Here is a 12,125-nt window from a genome sequence, read left to right as displayed (position 1 = left end):
TGATCATAAATACTCAGCTTAACTATTTTCAATGAAAAGTGGTTTTTACCATCATCAATTTCCTTGATAGTTACTTCATAAGGACCTAACATACATAATGCTGGCTTACCTTGCCATTTGCCCTACATCATTTCTTTAATATTTTTATGGCACTGAAGTCATCCAAAACCATCTTCAGCTTCTGGTGCCTGGTGATGGCAGGGATTTTCGTTTGAATTAGTCTGGGGTGTAGCTACAAGCTGCTGCCCTCTGATGGCTGAATCACGACCAATTTGAGATCAGTTTTGTTGTCTCTGGGCAAGCATCTATCATAGATGTGATCAGTAGCAAAAGGCTCATCTGAATTTTAGATAAGTGTCGAATGAATCAATGTTTATGACCTAGATTTTGTCCTCTGAAAAAACAAGAAATTCTTTGTTGTACTTAGGCATGCATCAATACTCACTATGGAAAATTTTGTATTTCATCTAATGCTGAAAGTTGCTAAATGACTGTAGCACTCCAGAATTTTAATGTAGCAACAAATTAAAGAATAAGCCTTTGAATTCATATCCAAGTTGAAAAGCAATAAAATATTATTATCAAACAAAGAAATATTTTGCTATTTGTTTCTCTTGAATAGCTGATATGGGATGGCTTGTCCTTGACAATTGCAAAATATAATTTCATTAGACAATTATTGCTATTTTTCCTTGGTCTGCTGTTAAAAAAATCATAACTTTTTTTAATGTCCATAGTCATTGCTCAAGGTTTTCTTAGGGAAACAAGAGGAGATCTTTTCACTTTTGAAAAAGAGAACATTTAGAATGGGCTTATATGGAAACAGTATAGAACTTCAAAGCTTTCAAAACTTTGATCTGTCCAGCATATAGACAGGTTACAAGATCTGATCTGAACTTGACACCACTAGACTGTTAAACTGGTAAGAAGATGAAATGTGGATTATATAATCAAGCAGCTAATCAGGGATAGGATCCAGTTTCAGCTGCTACAGTGCTTTCAATCAGTATCGTTGATTCTTTAATCGTTGTCTTGATTTTATTGCATATTTTTAAAATGACACAGTACTAAAAAAAAAAAGGTACGAGTTAGCTAGATAAACCTAACCAATATGAAAAAAATTCTATTGCCATAATATTAATGCTGTCCACCAATAAAAGAACGTTTGTGTTTCAGCGTAATCTCATATCAGACGTTACCAAGAAACATGCCAAGCCATCGACCTCAAGTTTTGCCCCGGTACCCGGAAGGCTACAGAACACTGCCAAGAAACAGCAAAGCACGGCCGGAGAGCCTCTGCAGCGTAACGCCGTCGGCTTATGACAGAGCCATAGGACCAGTAACAGCTGAAGAAAAACGGAGGTCAATGCGGGATGACACAATGTGGCAGCTCTATGAATGGCAGCAACGTCAGTTTTACAATAAGCAAACAACTCTTACTAGGCACAGTACTTTAAGTAGCCCAAAAACTATGATTAATATTTCTGATCAAACGATGCATTCGATTCCCACCTCACCTTCTCATGGTTCAATCGCTGGTTTCCAAGGATATTCCCCACAACGGACCTACAGGTCAGAAGTGTCTTCACCAGTGCAGAGGGGAGATGTAACTATTGATCGCAGACACAGGACACATCATACTAAGGTAAAATACTTAATTGTTAAAAATCTTATTTACAAGGATTTTTAGTAGAAGGTCTACTGTTACTGTAAAACTCATGTTGCACAGTAGTATATTTTATTATAATGAAGATAAATTACATCAATGTTTTCATGGAGAAAGGTTTGATTTTTAGAAAGTGTTTAAAAATCTAAAGGTTCTAAAAATACATTTTTCTAATACACTAGGTGAAAACTTGTTGTCCTAATATTACTGTCCATGATACTAGGTTTTTCTAAAGGAAAGAAAAGGAGTCAGTAGGCAAATTATTCAGAATAGTTTATTGTATGTACAGACATCTTTCCCCCTTTTAGCTGTTTTAGCTAGAACTCTAAGAGGACTGAAAAATCCCAGATTTCTTTCCATGTGCTGTTTTCTGTTCTTCAGCCACAAGTTTGGCTGCCTTGGGTTCCAGCAGAAAGCTGGGTGTAGTTGTTTCTTTTGATGCCTTTAAGTTATTAGGGAGATCACTAAAGATGATCAGTCTGTTGGCACACAACCTTCGTGCCTGACTAGCATAACTTTACTAGTCTTTATCAGCGAAAGAGAGAGCCAAAGAATTACCCGAGTGCCGTATGTGGCTCTGCTATATCCATCGTGCTTGTGTTACGTGTATTTTTTAATAGATTGGACATTACAGAAAAAATATTCTTTGAGTTGAATGTAAAACTAGAGTGTTTATAAAATGCTCCTGAACCTTTTCACTAAATCTTTATCTCAGCTGTGTTTATGTGTCTTCATGTGGGGGAAAAAATATTTAACTGCATATTAAAGCAGTTTAAACATCTTACAGTTGTTTACTAAGCCTTCTTTTTGGAAAGTTCTTAGGTCCCTATCAACAAAGGAGTCATTTTGGTTTTACGTCCTTTGTCTCAACTGCACTGGAAATTTAGTAATCAGTGCTTCTCACAAATCTGAGAAATACCACTAGGGTCAGTGCTGCAGAGCATGTGCTTACTTGTCCTTTCAGCCGTGTTTCGCTTTCTCATTTTTTTTCCTTCTGGAACAGTTTATGCTACTATTTTATTTCATATTTAGCATCTTTTATACAAGATTCTTATTTACGTTTGGTTTTTCATGCTATTTGGTCTGTGGTTTTTTTAGATCCACAACTAGCTTTTTCCATTAACTTAGAAACACGAACCTGTTTCTAAGGGGTGGGTAATTTGAAGACTGACTGAAATCAGTAGGGTAAATTTAAGATTTAAACCCTGTCTACATGGAGATCTTAGGTTTATACAGCTTTCAGGGATAGGTGAGAAACTAAAATTGTTGGTTACAGGGGCTATGATTAGGGCATCAGTTGAGAGGGAGGACTGTTAATTAAATAAACGATGAAAGCCGGGTTATTTCTAGAAGTTGGAGGTAGCCTACTCAAGTGTCCTAGATGGTGGATCAGCAGGGAGCACGACTGGGCAAGGCTGGCACAAATCATAGCAAATCTGTCATGAGCATGAAGTTGGCTTGACTTTTTCTTTTTTAGCATTTAATAGTTGTTGAATCTTCAGATAACTATGGATCATACCGTGCTATTTTGTTTTTGTACAGCATGTCTTTGTGCCCGACAGAAGGTCAATGCCAGCAGGTCTGAGTTTACAGCCTGTTACTCCTCAGAGCCTCCAAGGCAAAACAGTGAGTTGGATTTTTATTTGATACATCAGTTTTTTCTTAGGAATAATTCTTCAAGTGTGAAGAGGCAACACTGAAGTCTTATTCTATTCAAAGCTTGCGTTAAATGTAGCCTTTATTTTAATTATCAGGGATTTTTAAAGCAAATAAAGTAGTGCTCTGTGGTTACATTGAATTCTGAGATTACTGTGTAGCTGCTGACTCCAGATTTTCTTTAAGAAATACAGATTTATTTTTTTTTTAATCATCTTTGATACATTACAGAAATTCCTGGGAGAGGTTATAATACATCACAGAACACTTATTTCTCCATTAAATATTTAGAAAATCCTAGAAATAAAATTTACCTTTTTTGGAAAGCTTAAGGAGACTAAAACTGCATTTGATAAAATGGTGTCCTTTCTGACATCTCCCATTTTTCTATGATAGAGTTGAAACTCTCATTGAAGGTATTATTTCATCAAAGTAATATTGGGGAATACTGTGCACCTTCCTAATTGAAACATGACTCTTAGCCAAAAGCTAAGAAATGGTCCTAAATTTACTACATTTTTTTACCAGTTTTTGTCTCCTTTCTGTAATCTTTCTCTGTCCATCTAAAATTACTGTTTGAGATAGGTATGAATTGAGAATACAGATTTTGAATCATACTGTGGGCAACAGCTCCCCAGTCAGTCCTTCCACTGCCTTGACCCCTGTTTCTTGCACTTCCCAGCATGAATCTCTGCCACCTTCAGCAACTTACAGGTTGGCCTTTGGCAGCTGGTGCCTTATCGCCGCACCTTGTCTTCCGCAGACATTTCTTTGGGTTCATGGCCCCATCAGCTCTCCTGGGCTCTGCTGCTGGAGCTGGGCCGATGAGTGGGGTAGGGGGCAAGGAGGTCCAAGCTTCTGCCTTGTAGAAACCAGAGGTCCTGCCCACAGCACAAGTGTTGCAGGGGCCAGAGGAGGAAACCTGTAGGTAGCTCTTTAAACAAAATTCAGTGTTGTGCTTGTTGCAAGAGTCCCAAGGGTTGTATCAAAAGCACAGCACTTAAAGCAATGTCAAAAATGTTTGCAACATTATGAATGTTTAGAGAGAAGCAGGAATTACTGTTCAATGGGCTCCTCTATGGAAAAAATTTTGCTTGCAAACATTGGATTTAAGTACCATTAAATAGCTTATTCCTAACGCAGTAAAATTGGGCTTTTGCAGAGCATACCAAGAAGAGTTTTGATCTTGAAAAAGTGATTCACTGTGGCTTTTGTTTGAAGATGCTACTTTCAATTCTCTTATTTCTAAAAATAAGTTTTCTTGTGCTTTGAAATGATGTTAATTTTTGGACTGAAAGCATTGTCACTGATTTTTGGAGAGAATTTGAAAATGTCTTCTGTAGCAGTGTAGGTTCTTCTGCTTACTTTCTGAAATTAAGTATTTTAAATCCAGGTGTTGAAAGAGTACTGTAAGAGGAATATTGGCCATTAGACAATTTGGCTTTGGTCTTGGTTTTCCCTCAAAGCAAATGGTTTTGATGGCTGAAGCTATATGGAAACCCCTTGCTCCCTCTTGTGGGCTACTTTGGTAGGAGCGCAAAACCCTGCCAGTGCCACGCTTATTCTCAGAGATTTTTCTTCTTTATGCTAAGCAGCTGGTATTCGTTTTTCAGTAATTTAATATTTGGTTCTTTGGAGCTTTTTTTCTTTACTTTGCTTTGGGAAAATTCTGTGACCGTGGGAGAGAGCAAGCGGGGTTTTAGGGGGTTTTTTTGTGTTTGGGTTTGGTGGGGTTTTTTTAAATCACAGAACTTGTGAGAAAATCAAAATGCTGGATGAATGTTTAGCCTCTTATAAGACTGACTTCTGGAGAAGTGTAAGAAACAGAAGCAAACAGGAACGTAACAAAAATACTTGTGATGTTAAGTGTTTTGTTTTCTTTGAAGCATTGCTAATAGAAGTGGTTCCCAGGAATGGGTAGAGTTTCCCACACTGACCTAAACTGATTTGTGTGGAATTACCTGACAAATACCTATTTGAGTGTGACTGTATTTCCATTATATATATATGAAATCTTGGGTTTTAAATATTATTCTTCATCCCTTCCTAAGGCTGTATTGTACATCTTAGTCATAAAAGTAAAGCACTAAATTAACTGGTAGCCTCAGACCTGTGGAAGGTGGGACAGAAAATTACTTTTGTCTTCTTTTGTGGAAGATAATTGTTTCTGACGTAGGTCAGTTATTGTGTTTTTTTTTAATTTACTCTGAATTTTGATGCATACATTTGAAGAATTATTTTAGGAACTAAATTTTCTTGAGGGAACTTTTTTATTCTTTCACCAAGCTCAAATGGCTATCCATGTACAGATAATGATATCCTAAGGGCTGGAATTGTCTTCCCCTTCACTTAAGTCAATATCATCAATTTGATATGCATGTCAGAAAAAGTTTGGGGGCTGTAGATTTTCTCCTGCAATATCCTTACTTTTTTTGTCCTTTATACAGAATGTTACAATATTACAGCATTTTGAGTAGTTAAAACTTAACCATTCATTATATATTTGAAAGTGGTCAGTTTGGAAAAAATGGTGTATCTTTTGTTGTATCACGATACAAAGTTTTTGTAAGAAAGATACTAAGAACCCTTATTTTAATTAAGTGTTGTTTAGGATACCAATTAACCTTTTTTCTACTCTTTGGCTTCTCACACTGCACTCCTTCAGCCAGAGGAGCTCACGCTGCTGCTAATAAAGCTGAGACGGCAGCAAGCTGAACTGAGTAGTATCCGGGAACACACACTAGCACAGCTCATGCAACTAAAACTTGAGGCCAGCAGCCCAAAGGTCAGCTATAAAGCAATGTGTGTCATTTACCATTCTCACTAACTTATAGTCATTCATTAATCAAGATTTACATTGTACCATTAGTGCAAAATTCTCTGACTACTATGGGAGTAGAATAGAGTAACATTGGTTCTTTGTGTATGTGATGTTCTGTGATGTTCTGCTATTAACCCTTTGAGGCTTTACTCATAGCTTTTTTTATATTAGCTGAGTCAGAATTACATAGGAATATTTTAAAATACATTGTAGTTAAGTTTAAAGTTAAAGATTTTTAACCTATTGGTGTTATAACAAAATTAGTAGTGATATATCATGAGATTCATTTATTGTTTATACTGCCTCATATCAGATACAATCTTATTTGTAATCTGTGTACAAAAATCAGGATGTGTTTAAAGCACAGATTTATAGTTGTCTGTGTAGTAGACATTTACATGAGCTTACTGTATTTTAGGTGTAAAACCAAAATGTAGTATAGTAGTTCATAGTCTGATTTGTGGAAAACTTTCATCACTTCTGTTTTGGGATCAAAACTTGTTAACAGTTCACCAGAAAAAAAAAGCAGATAAAAGCAGCATTATTTTTCTACGTAAAACACAAAGATCACTGTCTAGTTTACAGCTTTTAAAGCTCTTTTCATGCATTCTGCACCTTCTGTCCCTTTCCTTTTCCCCCCTGACTGCTGCCTGCTAGAATGAGATTCTTTCACATCACCTTCAAAGGAATGCCATATATTTGGATCATCAGGTGGGATTTGCAATTTTCTTTTGTGTTTACATTTCTTAATGCTTTTTGCCTGCTCCTATCAAGCTGGAAATATTTGGGGAGAAGGATTTTCGGTGCTTTTTATGAAGTTGGATATTTAATAAACAACCTTTTTAAGTAGCACAGAATATCTTAATCGATTACAAATTTGACATGTAATGGAAAAAAAAACCCTCAATTTAAAATTTGTCAGAACACAGTAGCCACCCACCAATTAATTTTTCTGTTCTTCGTTTTCTTATAATAACACTAACTGTAGCATTTTACCATCTTTAACCAAAGTCATAATATATTTCCAAGCTCATATGACACACATGCAATTTATAGAAAATCAGTACTTCTGATGATTTTAGTTTTCCAAATTAGGAAGAGTTAGATGTTTCTACACGACATTAAATGAAAGGGAGGTCAAACATGGAAAAAAAAAAAAACGTTTTAAACAAATCATAGTATGACATATTACTTTTTTCCTTGTTTTACTCAGTTATTTCTTAAAGATTTATGTAAGAAAAAGGTTTTACTTCTTTACAACTTCTGATAACTTATGGAGTGAGGATACAATTCTGTCTTCGCTAACATAATTGATTGCCAAGTAAAGAATTGTGATATCACATACCTCTTTTTATGGCTTTGTTGCATGATCAAATGGGACTTCTGTACAAGTTGTGTGTGAGAAGTTTTTAAATGGGAAATTTTTGCTAGCACTTAAAGAAGACAGTCATAAGTGCCTAGAAGAAATACAAGCAGCTAGGTGTCCGTTAGTTAAAAATGTAAAAATCACTAAAGCTTTTTCTAATGTTCTTTCTTCTAATGAAATTTTTTAGCCTTACAGTTAAAACCAACTGTTCTTAGAACTTTTGTGGCCTGCATGTTCCTGTGATAGGATTTCAATGAGTTACTAAAAACTACACATGCGCACGGAGACATACACACACACAACGTGTGCACGTGCTTGGTTCGCCCAGTGACTCTAATTTTCTATTATCTCTTGGAAACAGAGTGTGAATTGTGACCAATTCAGTTAGATGGCAGTGCATTTCTAAACAATTCTGTCTTAAGGGGCTGCAGGAGGTTCAAAACGGTAGGGAAAAACTTGCTAAATTAAGCCAAAATACTTCATCCAACTCAAATATTTCCAGTTTATAATGTTTTGGAATCAGGGAATAATTTTGTCTTCAACAATGTAATTCATTGCCAAGAAAAGACAGCTATCTATGTGAAGTGTAAAACTATATGTACCATACTATTGCTTGATTAGCCAAGCTTGTAAGTGTAATAGGCAGGATTAAATGGAGAGAATTGCCTAACATGCAAAGTGGTAAAAAGGATTTTCTTTTTACTTGGATCAGATAAAATTTAGAAATGTAATGTGATGTGATAAACATTAATTTAGGGAAGTGTCTAAATCTTATTAATGTGCCATAATTGCCCGTACCAGAGATGCAAGAAATCACTGCACTTCTTACAGTAGAAATCACTATCAAGTGTAAAATGTATTACCTTAATCAGAAAGTCATGGAAGAGCATGTTGGAATACTTGTCCCAGTTTCTGATCAGTTGTTTTGTTTTTTTTTTCTTGTTTTGATATAATACTGCCACCTACCTGTATGAAATAAATCCCCCTGAGAGTCTTTTTGCTTTGAGTACCACTATGTCTAGGGGTGCTGTCTCATTTATATCTTTTTATTACTTTGTCCATTATCAGTTTTCCTTTATGTTGGGAAGAAAAAAATCGAAGTTTCTTTTAGTCTAATTGAGGCCTTTCCTCCTCCTTATCCGCATCTGTAACCAGCTTGTATAATCACTTGCCCTTTTTGAATTTTAAATGTCCAGTGCACTTAAATCAGGTATTTCCACTTGTATTTAATCTCTGAAAATAGTGTCAAAACCTGCTTTGCTTAGAGCATGTGGTGGAACTCCAATCGTGTTATCTTCAACTCTCACCTTTTTGGTCACAAAAAAATTCAGTACCGTACATAACAATAATTAGTAAGTTTGTACCAAGGTTGCACAGGTGAATTTTCAGGCAAACTAAAGTTCATGTATAGGAAGGGTGACTTTTATGCTGTTGCAGTAAGTTATTGTCTGCTGGTTAGATGACTTTCTTATCGAGACTCAAGAATATCCCATAGCTTTAAGTCATGCTTCTTTTTTGTACTGCTGTTTCCTTTTGAGATGCTTCAAAATTCTTCTATTATGTTTTTTGATGTTTTTGTATTATGCTTTCAGAATTTTTGTTGTTGTTGTTGGAGTTCAGAGATAGGAAAAAAAAATTGGAGTAACACACATGTATCCAGCCATATGATTTCTTTGATGTCTTATGAACAAAAGAATGATTGTCCAGCATCCTTTTTTTAAAATAAGGTTGTGAACCACTCTGCTAGTTCAAGGTTCATAGAGAGGCAGGAAAGAGACTCATCTGCCTTTTAGGAAGTAGTTCTTTGGACATAGCTAGCAACTCTAGGCAGTGATGATTTGTGTGCCAACATGGGACATGTTATGAGGGCCCATATAATCTCAGTCTCGTGCATTATAACAATTTAAGGGATCACTTATTGTGTATTACTAAATCCAAGCCAGCAGTCTCCTTAATGTATTTGTACCCAGTAATTACAATAACAGTAACGAAAAGTAGGAACATAATGTTTTTCAAATAAAAGCTGGACAAGCTTTTTTTTCCTCCTTTGTAAATAAAGCCATGGCAGGAGGTCCCACTTGAATCTTTCTGTTACTATGGAGAATGCCAGCAAACCAGTCTTTTAGTACACCTCTGAATTTTACGTTGATAGCAAAATCTTCCTTTGGCTGAAAAACACTTTTCTCCTGAGCTCAAGCTATGTATGTAAAACTCTCCATGTGTGTTGTCATATTGATCTCAGCATATCACAGAATCACAGAATGTTAGGGATTGGAAGGGGCCTCGAAAGATCATCTAGTCCAATCCCCCTGCCGGAGCAGGATTACCTAGATCATATCACACAGGAACGCGTCCAGGCGGGTTTTGAATGTCTCCAGAGAAGGAGACTCCACAACCTCTCTGGGCAGCCTGTTCCAGTGTTCGGTCACCCTCACCGTAAAGAAGTTTTTCCTCATATTTACGTGGAACCTCCTGTGTTCCAGCTTGCACCCGTTGCCCCTTGTCCTGTCAAGGGATGTCACTGAGAAGAGCCTGGCTCCATCCTCATGACACTTGCCCTTTACATATTTATAAACATTAATGAGGTCACCCCTCAGTCTCCTCTTCTCCAAGCTAAAGAGACCCAGCTCCCTCAGCCTCTCCTCATAAGGGAGATGTTCCACTCCCTTAATCATCTTCGTGGCTCTGCGCTGGACTCTCTCTAGCAGTTCCCTGTCCTTCTTGAACTGAGGGGCCCAGAACTGGACACAATATTCCAGATGCGGCCTCACCAGGGCAGAGTAGAGGGGGAGGAGAACCTCTCTCGACCTGCTGACCACACCCCTTCTAATACACCCCAGGATGCCATTGGCCTTCTTGGCCACAAGGGCACACTGCTGGCTCGTGGTCATCCTGCTGTCCACTAGGACCCCCAGGTCCCTTTCCCCTACGCTGCTCTCCAACAGGTCTGCCCCCAACTTGTACTGGTACATGGGGTTGTTCTTGCCCAGATGCAGGACTCTACACTTGCCCTTGTTATATTTCATTAAATTTCTCCCCGCCCAACTCTCCAGCCTGTCCAGGTCTCTCTGAATGGCTGCGCGGCCTTCCGTTGTGTCAGCCACTCCTCCCAGTTTTGTGTCATCAGCGAACTTGCTGACAGTGCACTCTATTCCCTCATCCAAGTCATTAATGAATATATTGAATAGAACTGGTCCCAGTACCGACCCTTGAGGGACTCCGCTAGACACAGGCCTCCAACTGGACTCTGTCCCATTCACCACCACTCTCTGGCTTCTTTCCTTCAGCCAGTTCACAGTATCCCAGGTTCATTTGTCACAGTAGAAGCTCTACTAAATAAAATTTAGTCTTTTCATTTTTTCCTCCTGTTTTTTGAAACGGCTATTGATGTGTATAGTTTAGGTGTTAAGTTGTTCATACACTTCTGCTGGTACTTTCATTTTTAGTTTCTTTCACTTTTCAAAGCGTGCATAAAAATAAACAGAACTTGTCAAATAGAGGAGTGAAGGTCCCACAGCCAAAGTCCATGCTGTTCTTGGTGTTTTGCTTCTGTTTTCTCCTCTTCACCACCCTCTTTCTGAGATGCTGAAGGTGGTTCTGGGAAAAGGTAGTAAATTAAGGGAGGCTGTAATAGTACAAGGGAGTTTGGATAATGCTGACAGATATCCCGTAGTATATCTGGTATCTTGTGTTTCAGCCTACAATCCTGTCCTATGTTAGCAACACATAGAATACTACTCTTACTTGTATTTTTCAGGTTATCTGGAAAAAGGTAGAGTGAGCTGACCCAGCCACCACTGTGGTTCTTTCTGCTGCTTCTTTTTTCCTTTTCCCTCCCCAGAGGAAGAAGAGAGTCTCAAGGACAGGGGCTCTGTAGGGTGTAAAAAAGACTGTGCTGAAGGCAGCATTGCTGTAAAAAGAAGGCAGGAAGGAAAAGTGCTTTTTCCTTCTTTTCTTGGACAGAAGATTAAAGAGCAGAGCAAAGGTGGGAGAAAAGCTTGGTCAGATGCTATTGCCACTGCTTTTACCTTCAGGAACCTCAGAGGAGATGGATAAAACTGCCAATCTGAGCTCAGTCTTTTGTCACTCATAACATACGGACTTATCTCATCAGTGAGGTCAACTGTCCTGGTAGGAAGCTACTATTCCAGCTGATCGCTGCCACCAGAACAGCACATATGGAAATGTGATCTGTGTAGGGTGTTATCAAAGACGGAAAAGAATTTAGGAAAAGGAAGGAAGAGAAAAATTGTCAATAGCTTGGCTTTACAGTTTAAAACACAAAATACCCACTCAGATGCTCACTCATAAATAATGTAGCTGTTCATATAGGTCATATGTCAAGGAGGTGTTTTTTTCATTGTTTCCAGCTGGAAAATGCTCTTATATACTACATCAGTAAAGATAAAAGCAAAGATGAAGCATCACTTCTGAGGAGAAAGGGTTATTTACTAGAAGTAGAAAAGTTATGACTGCTGGATTTTATTTGGTTTTACTGCTCTGTTGCTGTGTGGCATCTGGCAGTTCACACTTCAGTTTGTTTATGAAAACCTTAATTCCAATTTTTGTGACTTCTTTAATTAGAGAAACTCTGAGTATAATACTATTAGTATTAT

At 37.6% G+C, this 12,125-nt stretch overlaps 1 protein-coding gene across 7 annotated transcripts in view; it reads left to right on the top strand.

Moving 5' to 3' along the window:
* PLEKHA5 (pleckstrin homology domain containing A5) overlaps positions 1-12,125 on the top strand; it is a 177,721-nt gene that overhangs the window by 133,869 nt on the left and 31,727 nt on the right. For 3 of the 7 annotated variants that reach the window (XM_068400394.1, XM_068400388.1, XM_068400390.1), the window contains exons 11-14: positions 1,177-1,645; positions 3,209-3,292; positions 5,988-6,107; positions 6,801-6,854. In XM_068400394.1, the coding sequence (XP_068256495.1) occupies positions 1,177-1,645; positions 3,209-3,292; positions 5,988-6,107; positions 6,801-6,854 (727 nt within the window). The remainder of the gene's footprint in view (positions 1-1,176; positions 1,646-3,208; positions 3,293-5,987; positions 6,108-6,800; positions 6,855-12,125) is intronic. The other 4 variants (XM_068400386.1, XM_068400387.1, XM_068400392.1 and 1 more) reach the window with 2 other exon arrangements.

Source organism: Nyctibius grandis, chromosome 5 (assembly GCF_013368605.1).
Source record: "Nyctibius grandis isolate bNycGra1 chromosome 5, bNycGra1.pri, whole genome shotgun sequence".
NCBI classification, from domain to species: Eukaryota; Metazoa; Chordata; class Aves; order Nyctibiiformes; family Nyctibiidae; genus Nyctibius; species Nyctibius grandis.
The sequence above is the reverse complement of the archived record's forward strand: the minus strand, read 5'-3'. Positions and strand labels throughout refer to the sequence as shown.